This window comes from Poecilia reticulata, chromosome 11 (assembly GCF_904066995.2).
Source record: "Poecilia reticulata chromosome 11, P_reticulata-male-v2, whole genome shotgun sequence".
Classification (NCBI taxonomy): Eukaryota; Metazoa; Chordata; class Actinopteri; order Cyprinodontiformes; family Poeciliidae; genus Poecilia; species Poecilia reticulata.
The window spans coordinates 19463240-19484132 of NC_088840.1; the positions used below are offsets into that span (position 1 = coordinate 19463240).

At 38.4% G+C, this 20893-nt stretch overlaps 2 protein-coding genes across 2 annotated transcripts; one reads left to right on the forward strand and one right to left on the reverse strand.

Annotated features, from left to right (window-relative positions):
* The first annotated feature begins 564 nt into the window (after positions 1–564).
* LOC103472658 (transmembrane protein 42) lies at positions 565–7451 on the forward strand. Its single transcript, XM_008422417.3, has 3 exons — positions 565–904; positions 1963–2109; positions 2291–7451. The coding sequence occupies exons 1-3, from the start codon at positions 728–730 to the stop codon at positions 2435–2437; spliced, it is 471 nt and encodes a 156-aa protein (XP_008420639.1). The 5' UTR covers positions 565–727; the 3' UTR covers positions 2438–7451.
* Positions 7452–7702: 251 nt separating this feature from the next.
* On the reverse strand, positions 7703–19381 carry zdhhc3b (zDHHC palmitoyltransferase 3b). Its single transcript, XM_008422415.3, has 7 exons — positions 19005–19381; positions 16831–17162; positions 15130–15254; positions 14059–14155; positions 13904–13985; positions 12911–13041; positions 7703–10996 (listed from the first exon to the last, which is right to left on the reverse strand). The coding sequence occupies exons 2-7, from the start codon at positions 17131–17133 to the stop codon at positions 10838–10840; spliced, it is 897 nt and encodes a 298-aa protein (XP_008420637.2). The 5' UTR covers positions 17134–17162; positions 19005–19381; the 3' UTR covers positions 7703–10837.
* Between the last annotated feature and the right edge of the window lie 1512 nt (positions 19382–20893).

The window sequence follows — 20893 nt, forward strand, 5'->3', positions numbered from 1 at the left end:
ATCTATTGAGATGCACGTCTTTTACAACGTGCCCTTCACTCCTCTGTCCAATTAAGTAAACATTCAGCTGCAGACGACGATACCAGATGTTCTGATTACTTGTGTCTTTATTAAAACACATCATTTAAAGCCACATTTATCTTAGTTATCACTTTATGGCTTCCTATTAGGGGAACGATTCTATTCAAACGCACTGATCCATTACAACTGATACAGGAGTGGTTTAATGTAATCAGCCCAGCTACTGCAGCTCATCAGTATGCTGCAGAGAGAGCAGAAGTCTGGCAGCACTGTTCAAAGACTCCAGTACTTACTCACACTCAGGGATATTACATTAGTATCGATTCTGCGCTGCTTCACTCAGTATTTATAGGAAAGTTGTTTCTGGAATCCATTCTTTGAAAACACTGTATTTATAGAGCAACCCAATGTTGTTTATTTTGATTCCAGGTTGTCCGGAGACGACAAATGAATCTCTAAACAGCGATACTACAATTCCCAGAATGCCGCAGGAGCTCAACTGTGTTGTGCTTCTGCCACCGTGCGGCCGCGGATAGTAAGTGCAGGGAAATGTGCTCATTCATTCATACAGTCACTACCATGCAGGCAGCTCGACCAGGACCATCTGCGGCAGCAACAGCAGACATGTAGGGAAGAAAATAAAGGAAGTGATTAAACATGGACTGAAGAATAATGTGCCTCGGCTGCCATCTTAACCATCACCATCATGTTCCCGGGAGTTTTCTATGCATTGCTGGCGGGTTTCCTCGGAGCCGTGGCGTCGTCGTCGGCCAAACTGTCCCTGGGAGCCGACTATCTGAAGGGAGTCTGTGAAACCGGACTCCGGACGTGGGGCGAGCAGCGGAAATTCAGACACGCGGATGAAACCACAGCGTGTGACCGGGTGAGGTCTCGCTTCTGTTCATTATTCAGTCCGGATGTCTGGGAACGGGCCGGTTCTGGTTTTAGGTGGGAGCAAATCCCACATCATCAGCACCACGGACAGCGTCACGCGACGGGCACCCCTGCGGCATCTTTGCTCTCGTGCAGTGTCCGCGTGCTGAAGGACGATGCGGCTCGTGCGGGATCGCGCTGTTCTGCCAGCGTGTCTCGTGTTGCTGATGCTGGTGACGCGGAAACGATGTGAGGGGAGTTAGGTTTCTGCTGTGACCTTCGCTCCGTGTCTATGCGGTGAAGTCAAAGACATCTGCAGACAGGTGTTTGCTGCTTTCACGCCAATCAGCTCACCTTCTGCTCTGAGTTGGTGCGGATATTTAGGAAAGCAGGGGGTTTGGAGAGTAAATTAAACGATCCTAATTGAAATGCGGCACCTGATTTTCATGCGTCACATCAGGATTGAGGTATTTCAGGAATACCAATTAGGGAACGGTGCAATCCTGTGGGATATCCTGCTTTAACAAGGTCAAAAGCCTGTTAGTGTATGGCAAGACCATGTATCACATTATAGCAAGATGGGATCTTTATTTTCAATTCATTTCAACATGGACTTCTTTTTTTCTTGGGGAGAATTTTGCAAGTTGTAGAGATAATTGTTATGACAGCAACTGAGTCTAAATGCATTTAAAACCTGATTTCTACTTGCAAAGGGACACATACGCAACTCATGACGTATAAGTTCATCATTTAGGCCCTGATCTGAAGAAAACTCAAAATGTATCTTTTGATTTTGCTTTTGTTTGACATTTAGTTATTAGTTAGAAAGATTAGCTTACTCCTAATTAGATTTTAACTCAGTCTGTGCTTTTAATGTTATTGTATTATTGTCTAGCGCTATCTTTATATAAAATAAGTTTTTCCAAATCACTTTTTTAAAATGATTTGAGATCATTTTAATCGTTTTAAGTGTTCAAAAATCATTCAAAATATTGAGTATTAATATTTTGAATATTTTAATATTCAAGCATAGCCAGTAGTATATTATTTCCTCTTTTTTCTTTCCAGCTCCACATCCCTCTGAGGCTGCTGTGTGGTGGTCTTCTTTTCACCTGCAACGCTGTGATGTGGACCTTCCTCGCCAAAGCACTCAGGTACTCCTCTTCCTCCACCCGAACCACTGTGACCACCACTGCCTCCAACTTCGTATCTTCCGTAAGTAGAAACCTTCTCTCATTTTCTCCTTTTCATCCTACTAGAAGACAAAGTTAATTTAGAGAACCCTTGACCATTTCTCCCCATATTTGCTGCCATATTTTTTTAATGCAGGCTTTAATATATATTCAGAAGTAATATTTTTCACTTCAACAGCTTTTGTTCTCCTGTCCGGCTGCAGGCTTTCCTGGGCCAGCTGATCTTTGGGGAACCCCAGATAACACTGTGGTGGGTCGGGATCTCGTTGACCTTTTCAGGTCTGTTGGTACTGCAGAGGATTTCGCCACAGGATCGGCATCAGACTGCAGCCACGACGAAGGACGAATAGCATGTTGTCTCCACTGGCTGGCTGTGCTGTGCTCAGGCTGACACCTCCTCTGCTTTTAAGCAAAGCCAAAGACAAATAGCGGCTGAAAACAGCAGTTTTATTCAACGAATTTGCTCTTAGCACAGCAGCCCAGGTGCATGATTGAAAAAGCTCCAGTGGGAGAACAAGAGGTCTTCCAGTCATGTCATATACAGACTGTGTGCACAATTATTAGACAAGTGAGTATTTTTTAACAAATCATCAGTTTTAGTTTTAAGGCATAATTTATTTAGGCCTAACATGTGATGCGAGTCTGTCTAAAGAGGTAAATCAAGGTTTACATAATTATTAGGCAGATTCTTTTCTTTAGAAACAAAAAGTGAATTAACTGAGTCTAAAAAGTCAAAAAAAAGACCAAAAGTGTCTTTGAGGGATTGTAAAGATGTTTGGACGTGTTCAGTGAAGCATCAAATGTTTTGTTGCAAATAATCAGCAGAGGGAAATGAGTTTGATTCTCATGGGGAAATGAATGTTTTTCATTTAGTTGTGTTTCATTTAGTTGGACACAATAATAAACCAAAACCATATTTTTACTTTCTTACACATTAATGTTTGAGGTTTATTAAGATTTTGGGATTAACTGAGAGTTTAATAAAAACAATCCTCCAAAACTACATTTGCCTAATAATTATGCACACAGTGTAAAATAAAATTCTCCCCTTTATCTCTGCAAAGATTTTAGGAGATGTTTTGCCGTCGGAGGATTTGCTTATGCAGCACAGCTACAGTCTGGCTTGTGGAGATAAACGAACGGATGCCTGTGTTCAGCTTCTTTCAAGCTCTTAAATCATTCTGTGCACAGATTCACAGAGAGAGGAAAAATTATTCTAGCTTTATATTTTTGTTGCATATTCAGACAATGAAGCACAAAGGAAAAAAAAAAGCTAAAATGAACAATGTGACATGTTTGGAAATGAGATCAAATAGACCCTTGTTGGGAAGGTGATCAGAGGTTGATATCATTCTCATGTTTGTGGGGTAAACATTAAGCCACAGGCTGCAGTTAATGCGATGCTGTAATCAATTTATTTTCCAGAATTTAAATTTAGGAGGAAATGATCTGGAACAGCGTCTGAAACTGAAATTCCAAGTTGGAGAGTCAGTCGTTTGGCACAACACACAACCTCAAAATACAGTATGTTCAATAAATCAGTCACACAAAAATGTACACACTCTCTTGGTTAACATAAAAATGTATTTTAAAAAATTGTTATCCGGGGTAATGAGCATTACGATCTGCAAGTATCACTCATTTCCCATCTTGGAGCTGTAACACTGTTTAGTTTGGCGAGGCATTATTTTGTCTGTGAAGTTTGGCATACAAATGAAGAAAGCACATTATCTGGAAACAGTGGGATTGTACTTAGTTATTATGGAAATTAAGAATGAGTTTTTAATGTAAGCATTTCCAGGCTGGATTTTTGTAGTTCGTCCTCGTCTCTGAAATCTATTTAAATTGTTTCAGACAAATAAAATAAACATTTGGTTATTTTACCACCTCCTCTATGATATTTCATTTGGATTCAGACATGTGAGTGATATCAATGTTTTATTAGACCAGAATAAGTGCATTTATTTTATCTGGACCTATATTTTTCAAGTATGTGTATTAAAACTGAAAAGTAGCTGCTGTGAGGTCATACTTTGGTTTATGGACAGATATTTGATAAGTGAAGCTCAGTATTTTGGCCATCAGTTGGCCTACGATTATTTTTCTTTATTTAACAAAACTGTTTTCTGTTTGGTAAACTCTTATTTCGGTAACACTTTATTTGAAGCGGGGCGAATAAGACTGTCATAACACTGTCATAAACATGACATAACACCTGTCATAAACATGAATAAGCCTTCATGAATATTTATGACTGTTGTCATAAAGCGTCATTTGGTAAATTATGACACTTTTAATACAAAGTTGACATTATTTAAAATGTCTTTGTTATGTCAACTTGACTTTAACCAAGAAATCATTACTGTTTAAACTTTACCTTTAATAACATAAAGTCACCTAATTTTTAAAGTGCAATCAGTAATACTTTTATAACAAATTTATATCAGTAATGATTTCTTGGTTAATGTCAAGTTGACATAACAAAGACATGTTGAATAATGTCAACTTTGTATTAAAAGTGTCTTAATTTACCGAATGACACTTTATGTCAACAGTCATAAATACTCATGAAGGCTTATTCATGTTCATGACAGGTGTTAAGTCATGTTTATGACAGTGTCATGACAGTCTTATTCACCCCCCTTCAAATAAAGTGTTACCCTTATTTCTTTCCCAGCCTTCTATGAAAGTCCGCCTGCAGGGGGCGACTTTCTTCACCTCAGTCACCGTGATTCTAACATTTTGACAGCAAACAATCATAAAACTGCACAATGTAACAATTGAGAAATGCATCGTTGAACAATTTCTTCTCACAGCAGAAATGTGTGCCAGGCGTCCAACAGCGATCACGGCCCAAATGTGTACGGATTAAAATAAAATAAAACTTTGCGATACATCTTGCAAATTTCTCACAGGTTGTGAGTTTTAAGCTCACAACCAAAGATTTTCTTACCGTCCATAAAGGCAAATCATTTAGTTAGCAAAGGTTGAGTCACACAGTTTAACTTGACTTTAGAGTAAAACATTGCTTTTGGAGATGTCCCGATCATCATGTTTTTATTCCAGATACAAAGCCAAGTCACGTACATTGAACATTTTGCAAAATTAAGACCAGATACTTTTCTGTTATAGTTTCTGTAAAACAACTTTAATATTTTATTCCAGCACAGGGACAAAGTAGATAATAAAGCTACTATAATGTTATTATAATGCATCTCCTAAAAGCTACATAGCCAGTGCTGTCTTCATCAGTTTGCTGAAGTGCTAGGCTAACATTAGCATGTTTTTTTTTTCTATATTTTGAATGGACTTGTTGATAATTTGGCTTCTAACATATTACATTCCTGCTCTGGTTAACACCAGTCAAGTACAAAATTTACCCAAGATTTTTTCCTGCTGTATAAACTTTTTGCTTTAAACATCATAAATATGATTGATCAGCATTTCAGCTGCTTTCTATGCAGCTCTGTCTAAGTCCAGCGCACCACAAAAACAAAGGAGGCTGCAGCAACCAATACAGTCTCTCATTCACTGTAGATATCACTGTAAAGTGTGAAAAACATGTAGATTGTCATGGAAACGCCAGATTTGTTCAACAAAATAATGAGAATAGCAACTGCTGCATATGTACTTTGCTTCCTAATGCTATATGTGTGGCTGATAAGGACTCAGACGAGTCAGGAGTTCATTTTAATCAATGACTGTCACTTAAAAATTCTTTGATCGGGACATTGCTGTTGGCTTCAGTTATTAAATCTGAAGGCCATTTCTGTCTTTTTTTACACATTGCGTGCAGGAATGAGGCAATACAATAAATATAGATATTATAGGAAGCTATTGACCTGATCCGATATAATCTTTTGGATTTTTACACAAAGTACCTGAGAGTGATCATCCTATCACTACTGAGCAACTCCTTAATGGCTTACTTAATGCTCATGTTTCCTTTAGTTACTTTGACACTTCCTGTAAACATCCAACAGGCTTACTGCTGTGTAAAGAAGGCACCCGGCTGACAAAGAGCCCTCTTACTCTTAAAAACTAACAGCTGTTCTAATGTAGCACTGCGGGGCTCATCCTGCTTCCTCTCTGGGTTCACGTTTTGTTCTGTTTCGGTTTTTTTATTACTTGAATTCATGTTTCTGCATATATAAGACTGTGAAACATACTGTGTTTCGATCCTAAGGCAGCTGCTGCACTTCAGTCACATGACCTGTCATGTGTGCATGTTTTTACAAACTGCTGAATAAATATCACCAAAGCCTCAATCAGCATCAGAGTGACACACCTGCTTCACGTATTTGCTTACTATGAAGAATTGCTCTTTAGCGGGCAATTTCTCTGGTCGTGTGAAACTTAGTAGTGTTAAATATTTCCTTCCACATCCCAGATTTAGAAAATTGTCCAGGATGGAGGTTTGGGTTCACAAAACGCTTCTTGTGGAGGGATTTAGATCCAGCCTTCCTGTCCAGGGTGGTTTCACATTAAATCTGCAGTTTGCACACCAAGGGTGTCCAAACTTTCTATCATGTTGGCCAAATTCAGAGTCAAAAGTGCCAAAAATTGGGGCCCCAAATAAATCAGTCCAAGAGCCACAAATTGCCCTCGGTCCGCACTTTGGCCGCCACCCCTGATGTTTACCAATGACTTACTCATCTGAGAACAATTTTTCCACTTTTTATTAAGATGTACTTAATAAAGTAAACAAAAGCTAAAAAGTATTTTTAAGTTACTGCAGTATTGATGCAGTATCTGTGGTGCAGGCAAGAAAGAAAGTGAAGGACGTTTCTACCAGGGTTTCTCTCTGCACCAAAAGGCTCATCCAGCATTTTCCAACATGATGTTGCCTCAGTAATACATGAGACTGATGGTTGGTATAAACCTTCTTGCTTAAGCCTCAGCCTCTCAACAACCTTTGCTTTGCATCACCTGGTTTGTCTCCTTTTAATGGCATGATATTACTGGAGGTAAACAATGCAACAGTCTCTTCCAGCATGGCCCACTTGCTGTAAACACTGATGTTTGAATTGATTTGAGTGGAGAAAAAAAAAACGTACTGGATTAAATGTGATGCTCTGCAATAAAGTAACTTATTTTATATAAATTGCTGTTTAAACCAAAATCATTAGGGCTAAGAATCATTGACCTGTTAAGATCTTGTGTGTCAAACCTGATGTTGCATTAGTTTGTTGTGCATCTTATGCAGTCCGTTCACATTTCCAACCTGAAACAGTGAGACATTAATGACAAATGTGATAAATTAAATGTCTGAGATTATGTGAAACTGACATTCGTCACAGTGAAAAAGTCTAAATGGGAAGGAAACATTGTTTAACTCAATAAAAGTCTCATCTGACAGCATCATTCAGGTGTTTTGTGTCGTGTGAAGGTTCTTGAGGATTTGCTACTCAATTCAGCATGACGTCTCACTTTGATTTTTATTTTGCTGGTTTTCAGGAATCTGAAAAACAATGCTTGAATAAACCGACAACAGGATTTGTAGTGCTCTTCATTAAATAAATAAAACTGTAAAGCTTTTCAGGGGAAAAAAGTAATTGGGAATCTTCTTGATAGCAAAGTTCGTGTTTTTAAAATAGAATAAAAATCAGGCAGTAGGGAGTTAAATCTTTAATAACTACACAGCAAAAACATCTGCAGTTGTGTAACTTAACACTTTATAATGACCCCTAAAACAAAACATCTAAGTTTTTATATTACAGCAATGAATCTTACATCATTTGAAATTTGTTTTGACTTTCCCCTTCAAAACATCAGTGAACAAAAATTTAAAACCTGATAACAGAGAAACATACAGAGCAGTTTGACAACAAAAAGAGGAGGAAAACTGTTGCACTGTGTTGCAAACTTGCTACATCTCCAAATAACGGTGACAGTTATAAAAATAAACCCATTTAAATGCCTTTACATGCTGCAATCTGAAAAAAAACGACTTCATTAAAGACTCAATTTGGCATCATCCATCCATTTTCTATACACCCTTGTCCCTCAGTGGGGTCAGGAGGTTGCTGGTGCCTATCTCCAGCTGACGTTCCGGGCAAGAGGCGGGGGTCACCCTGGACAGGTCGCCAGTCTGTCACAGGGCAACACAGGACACACAACCACTCACACCTAGGGGCTATTTAGACAGACCAATTAACCTGACAGTCATGTTTTTGGACTGTGGGAGGAAACCGGAGTACCCGGAGAAAACCCACCATGCACAGGGAGAACATGCAAACTCCATGCAGAATGACCAGGGCCGGGAATCGAACCCAGAACCTTCTTGCTGCAAGGCAACAGCTCTACCAACTGCGCCACTGTGCAGCCCCAATTTGGCATCATGTACACTCAAATACTTCCTTTTATCTGCATTTGGATGCCTTTAAATACAGTAAGGCTTTAAAACCCGCAGGCAAAGGCATTTTTTCTAGTGTTCAATACTCTGAAGTGGTTGTTTCCCTCAGAACATCATCATCTAAAAGTCAGAACTGGTCTTTTCCGGTCTGATCGAAACGTGACTGAACATTTGATCGTGTAAAGACCCTCGTTTGCTTTCCGGGTTCAGTCAGGCACACGACCAACTACGATGATGAACTACATTGCCCACAAGCAAACCCCATGAGCCGAGCAGCTGAATTACACCTGGGGTCTTCACATTTTCAACAACAGCTGGTGAAAAGGCCAAACATTTACAGGTAGCAGATAATAAAAGGATGCTGGTTCATCTGCCGGCTGAGAAACCGAAGTTGACGACTGCAAAATCTACAAAATACCTCATTTAAAATTTTTATAGATGCTACAGAAACTCATATTGCTTTTTATTTTGCTCTTACAAGCTGCAATCCATAGGTTTTCCAACTTAAACATGTAGCTTAAACTTTCATTTCTACAAATATTAAATATTTGTGTTGATGCACAAATCTGGAGATCCGTCTCAAAACAGGATCAGTGACGCCGACGGGAAACCGACAAGCTGTCGTAGTTTCAACCCAAAATATTTGACATTTCCCTTGTTTTGACTGTGAAGGACGTTTCAAAAAGCAGTGAGGCTTGACACTCTGAAGCAGGATAAGTCAGAATTCTAACAGCATTTTTATGCAGTTTGTTTTCCTTTCAGTCTTGTTGGGATTATAATTCATCCCGATTCAACATTTCGCCTGAAACCGTCCAAACAGGATTTTCTTAAAAAGCATCGTGCACAGGTTTAACTCGGCTCTCCGCCAGGAGACTTGCAGCTTTTTAAAAGCTGCTTTTCCTGTCTACATGTTTGCAAATTTCCGAGGAGACAAAGAGCAGAAATCTGGTAAATACAACTTGAAGCACAGCAGTTCTCTGCAAGGCAATAAGCAAAACGAAAACAAGCAACAACATGCAAATTTTACCAAAAACACAGACCTACATTTACTAAAATCATAGCACTTTGCAGCTTTTTCCAGAGCTGTTGTGCCCTCTACATTTATTGGCAGCCCAGGTAAAGGTATGGAGGGATCTTTAATATTTTTTAACAGTTGAAGTATTAAAAAATATATTTAGATCTTCAGCTTGAGTACATTTATTCACCCAATCCTATAAATAATTAAAATAACCCTGCTTGTGCCATTGACATTATAGACAAACCTAACAAATCCAGATTTATACTTTTCTTTTGTAAAACTGGAAAAAGTAAAGTGGAGACTTCCTGCTTCCTGTTCTCTTAAAAATGGGAAACACAAGAGAACATGCAGTTTAATTATAAGGCAGACGTGCTAAAAGTCAGGAGACGGTGATTAAACAAAATTCATCTCGTCTAAACTTGAGAATATCTATAATTAAACTAATAATTAGAAAATTTAAAACAACTCTCTCAATGCTGACAGGTTAAATGAATCTCAGAAACTGAAGCCAAAGTTTCCATTAAGCTAAAGCAGAAAGATTGTTTAATTTTACACATGTATCTTTACTGGGTGTGCCAATAAATATGGAGGAATTTATGCTTTAAAAAAAGCATAAGTTTTGTGTTTAACGTGTCAAACCATGCTGTAGTACGAAGGATAATAACTTGAACCAATCGCTGGAGTTATTGCTTCTGCTTTAAGATGGTTGCTTCCACATTTTACATATAAAACGATCTGAATCTCATCACACATGATTTGTTCTACCTTTATGGCTTTTATGCGGGAAAATAAGCATAAAAACACACTCCTGAACAAATCCACCCACTGAACAAGGCTGCAACATTCTCACTTTGAAAATAATGTAAACCAGTGACAACCTGCAGTGTTGCATTAAGGCAATAAATAGAGATATCTTTAAAAATATCAGATGTGCCGCCTGCTGAAGGACCCATTCTAAGGCAAAAAATCACCTGCAGCATTCAGGAGGAGATTATCGCAAAGACACTGAAACAGCAAAGTAAGTAAGAGGATGGTGGGACTGTTTACCGGAAGACGAATCCAGGAGTCGATACCTGGACCATGCTGGTCATCAGTTCACATGATTTACTCTGAGAAAGGAGGAAATGATCCGGCACGCAGCAACGAGCAGAGCTCCAAGTGCTTCTGAACTTTCATTTGATTTTTGTTCTCGGCGCGACTTCGTGGTGCCGATAAATCTCATTAATCTCATTCAGCACCAAAAGGGAAACGATAAAAAAAACAGAAAGTTACATTACAGAAACTAAAAGTGGACGACAGAACACCCGAGGAGATCCAAACTTCACGATACATCCACCGTTCAGGATGGAAACGACACAAAGAGTCCGTGTCCAGCTTTCACACGATGTACTGGTAGACGTCAGCCTTGCCGTGGTCCGGCGTCGCAAATGGGCTGAGCCAGGCTATCGAGAAGGGGTGGCCGAACACCACCTTCATGTTCATCCATTTGGACCTCTTGGCCCATCTTCTCTCCTCCTTCTTCAGCTGCTCGATGCCCTGCAGGGGGAAAACAAACGCTTTGAATTATGAATAACAAACGAGGGAAATGAATCACGTTTTCATTCTTTTGTTTTCCTCCCATAGGCTGTAGGTGACTCACTGAAAAGCACACTGAACTGCAGGCTCCATTACCCTGAAATTGCCTGAGACAGATGATCTTTGTAGTGAATATTACGGCACTGTGAGTCACACTCGTGGGTGGTAAGAGCAGAAAATGTACTGGAGTCAGTCTGGCAGAGGGCAGGAAGTGGATTACCTGGTTCTACTGCGTTTCTGGGCTTTTATTTGGTAAATTATAAATACTAAACATAAGATGAAGGAACCCAAAGTCACAAAATAATCAGCAGCTCTACATACAAGATGAGGCAACGAAAGAGAAGAAGGAAAGAAGTGAGTGTGGAGAAAAAGGGTTGACTGAGTTTACTCTCCACACCACAAAAAAAAACAGTTTTCAAACAAATCTGACATTTACTCATGTTTATAAACACAATGCAAGGATAGAAATAGAAACTAGAGGTGTGCCGATCGATCGGTCACCGATCATAATCGGGTTGATTTTCGTGAAAAAGTGCATGATCGGTGATCAGCGATCATTGGCTCTTGTTGCCGATACTGATCATCTGCATCTCATTTCGCAGCCTGGCTGTGCAGCTGGTCTCCTCTTTCCTTCACACTGCGCAAACGCGCAGCAACAAATCCTAAGCGATGTAGAACTATAACGCACTGAGTGAATGGGGAAATTTGCGTGTTGCGGCGGAAAATTGAAGCACGTCAAAATGCATCAACACAACGAAAATAATATAACATAAAACAATGCCATACTTGACGGAGTTTGGCTACATCGAGGCTCACTGCAGTAAAAAATGACATATGGAGGATCAGATAGCAGGTAAAGCAGCGCACAGCTACAAACACTCACCCGGATTAACATGACGGTCAGAAAGCTAAACAAATAACCAGCAAAATGATTTAAGTCTTCGAGCTGCGATGTAAGATGCTGGTTCTGCTCTCGCTGTTGAACCGCTGCTACGCTACAGGTAGTAATATTTGACAGACGGAGCGCTGCTTCTGCTCCACCTGGTAGTGACTCTCACACCGAACCTCTGTTTAAAGCTGCAGCATCTAACCTAAAAAAATACATTTTACATACGTATTAAAACTTTCGCTGTCCTAACATGAGACAGATAACCTCTAAAAAAATAATCAATCTCCTCCCTGCTTTGCATAATTACTCCACTCAGTCAGAAACAGCCACTCAGAACTAGCAGTAATCAGCTAGCCGCCATGCTAACAGGAAGTTTTCATTCAGTAACTCTGGATTGTTTATTGTAATGGATCCTGTATTTGCCTTTGAATGTTAAGTTTTATACTTGAATTTTTTTGGCAATGTTGAGAGGTTTTATTTTGGCTCTTTGCATTATTTAGCCTCTTCAGAGCCTTCATATGTTTTCAGTCTGTTAAAGATAGTATTACCGATAGCAGTACAATTTGCACAATGCCTGTTTTGTTTAGTTTTCTTCTTGGAAAAAGTTATTAAAAACAAGTTTTTGTCTAAATTAAGGTGAATTCATGGTTCCTTTTTCCACATAATGTAACCGGTAGTGTTTATGATAAAAAAATAAAATAAAATAATCATGTGATCGGTATCGGTGATCGGCCCTCATGGGTGATCGGTATCAGTAGGAAAAAACCTGATCGGCACATATCTAATAGAAACAGTAACTGAATGTATCGTCTTAAACCATTAAGATAAAACCTGGAGTTGACACTATCTATCCATCATTAATTATTAATGATCCATCTTCGTTGTTCATCCATTGTGGTTAAAACCGACAGCGCTGCACTTTAAACTGCTTGACAATTTTTTTTTTTTGCAGTGGGATTAAAGTGGATTAGTAGGAAGTCGCTCACCGTCTCATCACTACAGATGGAGTGAACCTGAGTCCCAAACATGACCGCAGTGAAGATGAGGAAGAGCAGACCCTCGAAGCAGAGGAGGATGAGGAAGATGACTGTAGCTGGTGGAGAAAAGTTACTGCACTCTGAGAGAGGAAGAAAAATAAGAGTTTTTATTACCTTAAAGCCAGTCGTACATCTCATTAGAAGAAATCTTTAAAAAATGTTTTTTTTCTGTTTGAGCTGAAAACCCAGAATATTAGACTGAATTATCGCTAAGGGAGAAACAAAAGCTACACATTTTCCTGTTTAGTTTAGAGGTACATTTTCAAATAATTAGAAAACTTCTACTATTTTTTCTACAACTCCAAGTTCAGCAGTTCCCTCATTTCTTTAAAAAGGACAAGTGAACAAGCAACATATTGATCAACCTCAAACCCTGAGATTAGATCAGATTAGGGGCATCATTTATCATTTATAAGAATTTTGATTTATTGTTGTGACAATAAATTCCAATTAAAGTATTGTATTGTTGGGATTGGTAGCTTTACCATTCTACAACTCACACTTCTTTATATTCCCAGTGTCAAAAAGAACCGGATTAAAATTGGAAATGTTTTTCGAGAGCCATATTTATGTCAGTCTTACAGTTACCTAAAAAGAAATAATTAACAGCTGTCATTTTTATCACCGTCAGGATAGTACGGCAAAATATTGTGATAAAACTTTCAGTCCATATCATCCATCCCTGGATCAGATTAGGAAATGTTTTGTGAAAAAGACGTTTTTTCTGCTTCAACCTTGTGAAAAATTACAGGAGAAAACGATTTAAATATTTTTTACCCACAGATTTAATGCACTCAAATCAAAGTTTGAGGTGTTTTTAGATCTTTATGCTGCTAATAATAAACTATGACCTCATTTTAAGGTTTTTTTTCCACGTTTAACCCAGGATAAAATAGATTTTATGCAGAGGAAATTAGATTGTTTTCTCATTCAGATACTCACTTGACCAGTCTTCTTCAAAGCAGAAAACAAAGTGGAAGGCCGCCATAATTAACGCGTGTAAGGAAATTAGTGCAATGTACATCTGAAAAACAGATTTAATATAAATTAGGTTTACTGGATCATTAATTTTTTTTTTTTTTTACAAAAAGACTCACTGTAAAGAGCACAAAGTATTTCTGGTTGTTCTCTCCGACACAGTTGTTGACCCAGGGACAGTGGTGGTCCATCTTTTTGATGCAGCGTTTGCACACACTGAGGAGACAAGACGAAATAAATACGAGAGAAGTGAGGAGCCTGTGAAACGCATCGTTCTGAAGGCAAAACACAATTACAGGACATGCAGACACAATCATGCAGGTAAAGAGAAATAATGCAATGTGGGACATAGTGAGCTTATTATTCATGTGATGCATTACATCTGTGACAAGTCCTGATTCTTACATAAGATTCTTACATCATTTCTTACTTTTTCAATCAGTTATTTGATTGGAAAAGTTCCCCAGCAGAGGATAAAATCATTAGAGGAAAATGTGTTTCCTGAAAATATCCACCTTAATGAAGGCCATTAAAAAGCCTGTCGCAATAAGCAATTAATCGCATGATAAATTAAAAGGAGCTTGATCAACTTTGTTTACAGAGACATTATACTCAATTTTACTCATGCTTTCGGTTGTGTGTCGCTTTTAATTTTCATTTTATTTATTGATTTTGGTTGCTGTTTTTATTTCGAACATGTGAAATGACTTCCAATTTCAGTGCTAAGTGTTCTCTACAAACTTAAACTTCATTAGTCTCCGAGAGGGCAAACTTGCATTATTATGCCATTATAAATACATTACTTCAAAATACATTAAATATAATTTATCACAATAATTACTGGGACATTTTATCATCCGGCCATATTTGTTATTGTGACAAGTCGTGCCATTAACTCCCATTTTGAAGCTCTAAAGCACCAACTGAAATTCAATTACTCTGGTGTTTTTGCACTTTTCATGCCTGGATTTCCCAGAGAAACACAAACGGCCACAGAGGGAATCCCCATTACCAAGCTGCAGAGTCTGCAGGGAAACGTTGCACAAAAGTAAAGCGAACAAACAGATGGGGGATGCAGGAGACGCGGTGCAGGGACAAACACACTGGAGGAGGAGAGAGAGATCCCAGCAGGATGATAGCAGCAGATTTCTGCAGCTTGGACTGTGCAGGTAAGAGCTGCCCTGCTCTACCTGCAGTGGTGCGCTCTGTCAGGCTTGATGCTGCAGCACTTTGGACACTTGTACACAACCTGTCCCGGTTTGAGCTGCAGGCTTTCGATGAATTCTTTGGTTGCATTTCCTTTGGGCACGGCTCCCTGCGAGACAGGAGAGGAAATGGAAAGCAAAAAGCGATTTAGCTGAATTATTCATGAAAGTAGCTCCTTTGTAAATATAAACTAGATATAGAAATATGTTCAATAAAACACAAAGATGCAACCGGCTACAACTATGTTTTTCTCCTGAGTGTCTACGATGAATTAATTAAACTGCTTCAAAACAATAAAAAGAAGAAAAGTCTAATGCTTTGTAGGAGTCAGATAAACTAAAACAGTCATGCAAAAAAAAAAAATGCATGGCCAGATTATTTATTTAAATGGGTAATCCAAAGGTTTTCATAGATTCTGTACATTATAAATCTGAATTTTCTGGAAGAAGACTTGGTAGTGAAAAGGATTTTTTTCTTTAAAAAAAATGTATGAAAAAACATTTGAGTAAAAGTTGGTTTTTACTTTAAAAAAATTTCCGTAATATGTCAATACAAATACAGTAATATAATATTTATTTCAATTATCTCTTCTGTTAGTTGTACAATGGAGCATTATGGAAAAACTATGAGAATTCTTGCTTAAGTGCTGAATATAGTCATAATTATATCAGAAAAAGACAAAAAAAACATCTTAAAATTACGAGACAAAAAAACGTTTTAATGAGAAAAAGTTTAGTTATCGGGATCTTTTTCAAAATAAATAGTTGTTTGTGAAATTGTCTCAAAGTCCTGCTTCTAATAATAATTTCATACTGATGCATTTTATCTGTAAAACCTTTACCAAAGTATAACTTCACAAGCTGCTCAACATTCCTCATTTTAATTATTCATAAAATTAGAACTTTATTCTGATCGTTTTAAAAATGTATGCTTTTATTTAAAAATTTTAAAAAAACTTAGCCTGGCCCTAATATTCAGTCCTTATTGAGCTGAATTCAAAGTCCAGATAACAGAAGCTGTAAAACAGGCTTGTCAAACAGGTTAGGCCTCAGTCATGATGACATCACTCTGAACTACAGAAACCTAGGAAATGCAATAGTGGAAAAATAAATAAAAAATCTATCACATTGATTTTTCACCCAGTCCTAGTCTGTGTAACGCCACATAACCAACATCTTCTTAATTTAATATTCAAAAGAAGAAATACTTCATATCTGGATGATTTTGATAAAACCAAGGCAGAAGAGAACAGCTACACCTGCCACAATAACAAAGTTTGATGGGCAATAAATTGTCCCAGAAGTTAGTGCAATAAACAATAAACAATTCTAGTAATATAATGTTATTCCCAAAGATCAATAACCTTTAAATTCTAATGAACATTATCACTGGAACTGGAAAACATTTAAAATTTCTAAAACAACAGAAAGGATCAATTAAGAATTATGAAGTCTTTGTAAACAAAACTGCCCTTCAAATAAAGTGCAGATCAAAGCACCAGAATAAAACCTTTCAAGAGAGAAAAATGATAAATCATGCAAATGGAAATTATTGAGTTCATTTTAATAAAGTGAGGCATGATGAATGCAAATGTTACAGGTTTCTTCTAACTGAGAATACATGCATGTCTAAATGAATATTGTGGTTATGGAGTGTTTTTATGGGTCTAAAGTGGCTGAACTGACCGGGTCCGTGCACATCGCCCTGGCGTGAGAAGCGAGAGCGAGGAAGGCGAGGCCATTGAAGAGCAGCCCGTTGAAGAAGCTGTAGGCCACGTTCTTGGCTGGCAGCAGCAGGACAAACACCACCACAAACTCCGCGTAGAAGACCAGGAGCCAGGTGATGATGCCGCACACGATGCCGCAGCTGTCGCGAATGAACCACATGGTGCCGGAGCTGCTGCGGGGAGGCGGAGGGGCGCAGTGCTCGGGCTTCAGGTAGCCGGCTTGCCGCTCGATGTCTCTGCTGCGGTGCGCCGGGCTCTTCATTCTACAGCGCCCGCGGCTCCAGTCTCATACTGACAGGAGGCAGAAGGAGAAGCGAGGGAGGGATGTAGGGATGCAGAAGAGGAAACAGACACTTAGATGAAATCTAAAGGTATGAAATATCTGCTTTTCAAGGTTCAAAGATGTTTTTTATGTCAAAATTTCATTCTCTTCTATGCAGATTTAAAGAGTTTTCTGCAGTTTTTAATGGAAACATTCACACTGCAAACACAAAATGTCACCAAGTATTTTTTGTTTAGTTTTTAGTGCAAATATCTTGGCACACTTGAAATAAGACAAACCTTCTTAAAATGAAAAAGAAGTAGTTTTATTGCCAGATTTATTCACTAAAAACATGGGGAAAATATCTTGTTATAAATTAAATAATCTGCAAGTGGAACTAGCACTTTTTCATCAATATTAAGGAATCATTAACTTAAAACAAGCTTCCTTTTCTTGCTGAAAAGTTATTTGTACATTAATGTTGCCTCATTTTAAGTGTACTAAGATATTTGCACTAGAAACTCGACCAAAAATAGCTGGTAAGATTTTGTGTTTTTGCAGCGCACTGTGTTTGCACCTCCACAATAGTCAAGTTTTTAATTCAGAAACTGAACAAAATACCCACTACTTGTGGGTGCAATTGCTGAAAAAATAAACTCCTGTCTTTCTTTTACTATTCTAAGCAATTTGAAACAACTTGCTCAGTAACTGAATATTGTGAGAGAAAGTGATCAGTTGTTGCTTCACCACACGTGAAGCAACAACTGATTGTAATAATTGTAAAAAATTATTTACAATAAAAAGGCTTTTAAAATGTTCAAGTTAAGACTTGGAAAGAACACCCAAAAACTAAAGGGACTAAAACTGATTGCTCAAGGATTTATAGCAAAGTCGATGTTTTCTTGAGTTTTCCCAATGAAATGCTACTTTAACATTAGAGGGCACCTTCAGTGAGACTCTTCCCTCTAGTTGGGCTGAGTGGACCAAAAGCAAAAGGTTACTAAAACTGCTCGCAGCATATTCAGATACACATCAATATTTTATGGGCATGTTTGACAGCCTGTTGCAGGAACGCGGTGACAGGATGGTGGGATGACGGCAGCTAATGGGGACAGAGGTCAACCACACACAGTTCCTTAATGCCTTCATGCGGTTTCACCTGAACCTCATCTGAAGACCAGAAACAACGGTTTGGTGACCGAACCTGTCAGTCCAGGTCTTATTAAACAGTCACTGTGACATTCAGCATGTTTTATTCATTACTTGGAGAATTTTTTTAGCCTTTCAGAGCAACTAAGAGAGCCTGTGAAACTACAAAATCAGCAGCATAATAAAGGGCAAACTGGGAACATATTAGAGAGATTATAGATTCACGTTGACTGATGATAAAATACACCTGCATGTGAAGGAATTAGAATATAAATGAGAAGCTGGTTTATTTCAGTAACTGAATTGAAACCGTAAAAATCATCTATTAAAAGTGTTTATTTCCATTCATTGAATGTACATTTCTAACATCTAATGAAAGCCCAGAATTCAGCTTTGAATATTACAAAAATCCACCCATCCATTTTCTGACACCCTTGTCCCTTACGTACTAAAGACTAAAATTGACAATATTACAGGAGAACGTCACTGAGTGAAACTGAACTAAATGTTTGAATGACAAATCTCGACTTGGAACAGATAATATCAGATCTTGTGAATGCGGTCAATTTATTTTCAGAAAGATTAAAGATAGAACTTCAACCAGGAAGTTAACTCTGACAACTGGAGCAGAGCAGGGAATCAGCTTTTCCAACACTTTATAGCTGGAATCTAGTTCAATTAGGATGTTTTAAATTGTTTTTTTCTCTACCTAAACAACTCACCTCTCGGTTTCTCTGATTCCGTCCGTTTTTTCTTGTAGTTTTTCCGCTTCTTTCAAGGTTTCGGAGAATGAAGAGACGCCAACCTGGGGTCTGCACTCCGCTCCGCGGCAGCGTTTGCTAGCTCAGTCCAAGCTAACCTCTCCAATGTCCGCACCGCTGTTGCTCCCGTCCTCACAGCCGCCTCTGTTTCACACTGCTGTTTGTCTCTTAGTTTGTTATAGCAATAAAAATAGACGCTATTAAAACCCGGTTCTGCTCCGGAGCTTCCTTACTCGGTAACATCCAGAGAGCTCTGCGGGGAAATGAAGACAACAAATCGGATCCATCCAACCAGGAAGTCTGGTGCCCTCTTCGCCTGATAAAGGGCGTGTGTGCCCTGAGCGTGGACTGTCAGGTTTCAGATTCACAATGGAGGCTTGTGCTCACAGTTGACCAAACAAATCAAGAGAATTATGCGACTGTTTAAGCTCGGAGGTTTCTAATGTATTTTTCCAATAGGGAATAAAACAGTTTGGTCGCCATCCAAATAAAAATTCCAAATAATTTTCAACAAGTTATAGGTTTTTCACCATACTTAACATCAAAATCCAATATGGCTGCTGCATGATCAGAAATCCATCCATCCATCCATTTTCTTTCACCCTTGTCCCTCAGTGGGGTCGGGAGGGGTGCTGGTGCCCATCTCCAGCCAACGTTCCGGGCGAGAGGTGGGGTTACACCCTGGACAGGTCGCCAGTCTGTCGCAGGGCAACACAGAGACACACAGGACACACACACACACACACACACTCTCACACCTAGGGACAATTTAGAGAGGCCAATTAACCTGACAGTCATGTTTTTGGACTGCGGGAGGAAACCGGAGTACCCGGAGAAAACCCACGCATGCACAGGGAGAACATGCAAACTCCATGCAGAAAGACCCCAGGCTGGGAATTGAACCCAGAACCTTCTTGCTGCAAGGCAACAGCTCTACCAACTGCGCCACTGTGCAGCCCATGATCAGAAATATTAGAATTAATCACACTTCTTATGAATAATAATAATAATCTGAATTTGATTACATTGTTTGATAACTAGGATCAACATGTACACAGTGAGAACCAATATTAATATTCATAAATCCTTAAGAATGCTAAACTAAGGTTTTGGCTTTCTCAGAATATTGATATGTGCACAATTGCTATTATCATTGTGACGATTTTTTTATGTAACTACATTGAAAACAAAGTTTCCCATCTCACTTTATTGTGTTCATCTGTTCAAGTGTAAATTATAAACAAAAAAAACTCAAAACTTTCCAAAAAACATTTCTGAAATCTAAAAAAGTAAAGTCAGTCAAGTTTATTTGTATAGCATGTTTCAGTAACAAGGCAATTCAAAGTGCCTTTTATCATAAATACACAATACGCTAATTACGCAACAAGCAATAAACATTAAATTATGTCAAATTATGTCACAATCAAAATCATCAAGTAAATATTCATCATATATGTTGATCAATATTTCACTTTCTACTAATCAAAGCCAACACTAAATATATGGGTTTTTAATCTTGACTTAAAGGAACTCAGTATTTCAGTTGTTTTGCAGGGGTTTTTTTGTTGTTTTTTTTGTATTTCTTACATCTGTCATTGTATTTTTCATATTTTCAACCAAGCCAATTTCTATTGGCACAAAACATAAAAAATAGGTTATTTAATATTTATGCTTGCCCATCAGGGGTTAAAGAAACAAGAAAAAGTCTCTGCTTACATCTCCTGGAGAATTTTCCTGGTGTTCCAGAGAGGAATGTGGAAGGAGCAACAATGGAAAAACCTCCTCCAGTCTAGGTTAAAAAATCCTTGCTGACAAAACTTTCGTTCAAAAAAAGTCTAAAATATTCACCA

Coding starts and splice junctions, on each gene's coding strand:
- LOC103472658 (XM_008422417.3), top strand. CDS start 728: ATGTTCCCGGGAGTTTTCTATGCATTGCTGGCGGGTTTCCTCGGAGCC. Junction 905..1,962: donor AAACCACAGCGTGTGACCGG/GTGAGGTCTCGC, acceptor TTTTCTTTCCAG/CTCCACATCCCTCTGAGGCT. Junction 2,110..2,290: donor CCTCCAACTTCGTATCTTCC/GTAAGTAGAAAC, acceptor GTCCGGCTGCAG/GCTTTCCTGGGCCAGCTGAT.
- zdhhc3b (XM_008422415.3), bottom strand. CDS start 17,133: ATGAAGAGCCCGGCGCACCGCAGCAGAGACATCGAGCGGCAAGCCGGC. Junction 14,156..15,129: donor GACAGAGCGCACCACTGCAG/GTAGAGCAGGGC, acceptor TTGTCTCCTCAG/TGTGTGCAAACGCTGCATCA. Junction 13,042..13,903: donor CTTTGAAGAAGACTGGTCAA/GTGAGTATCTGA, acceptor TTCCTCTCTCAG/AGTGCAGTAACTTTTCTCCA.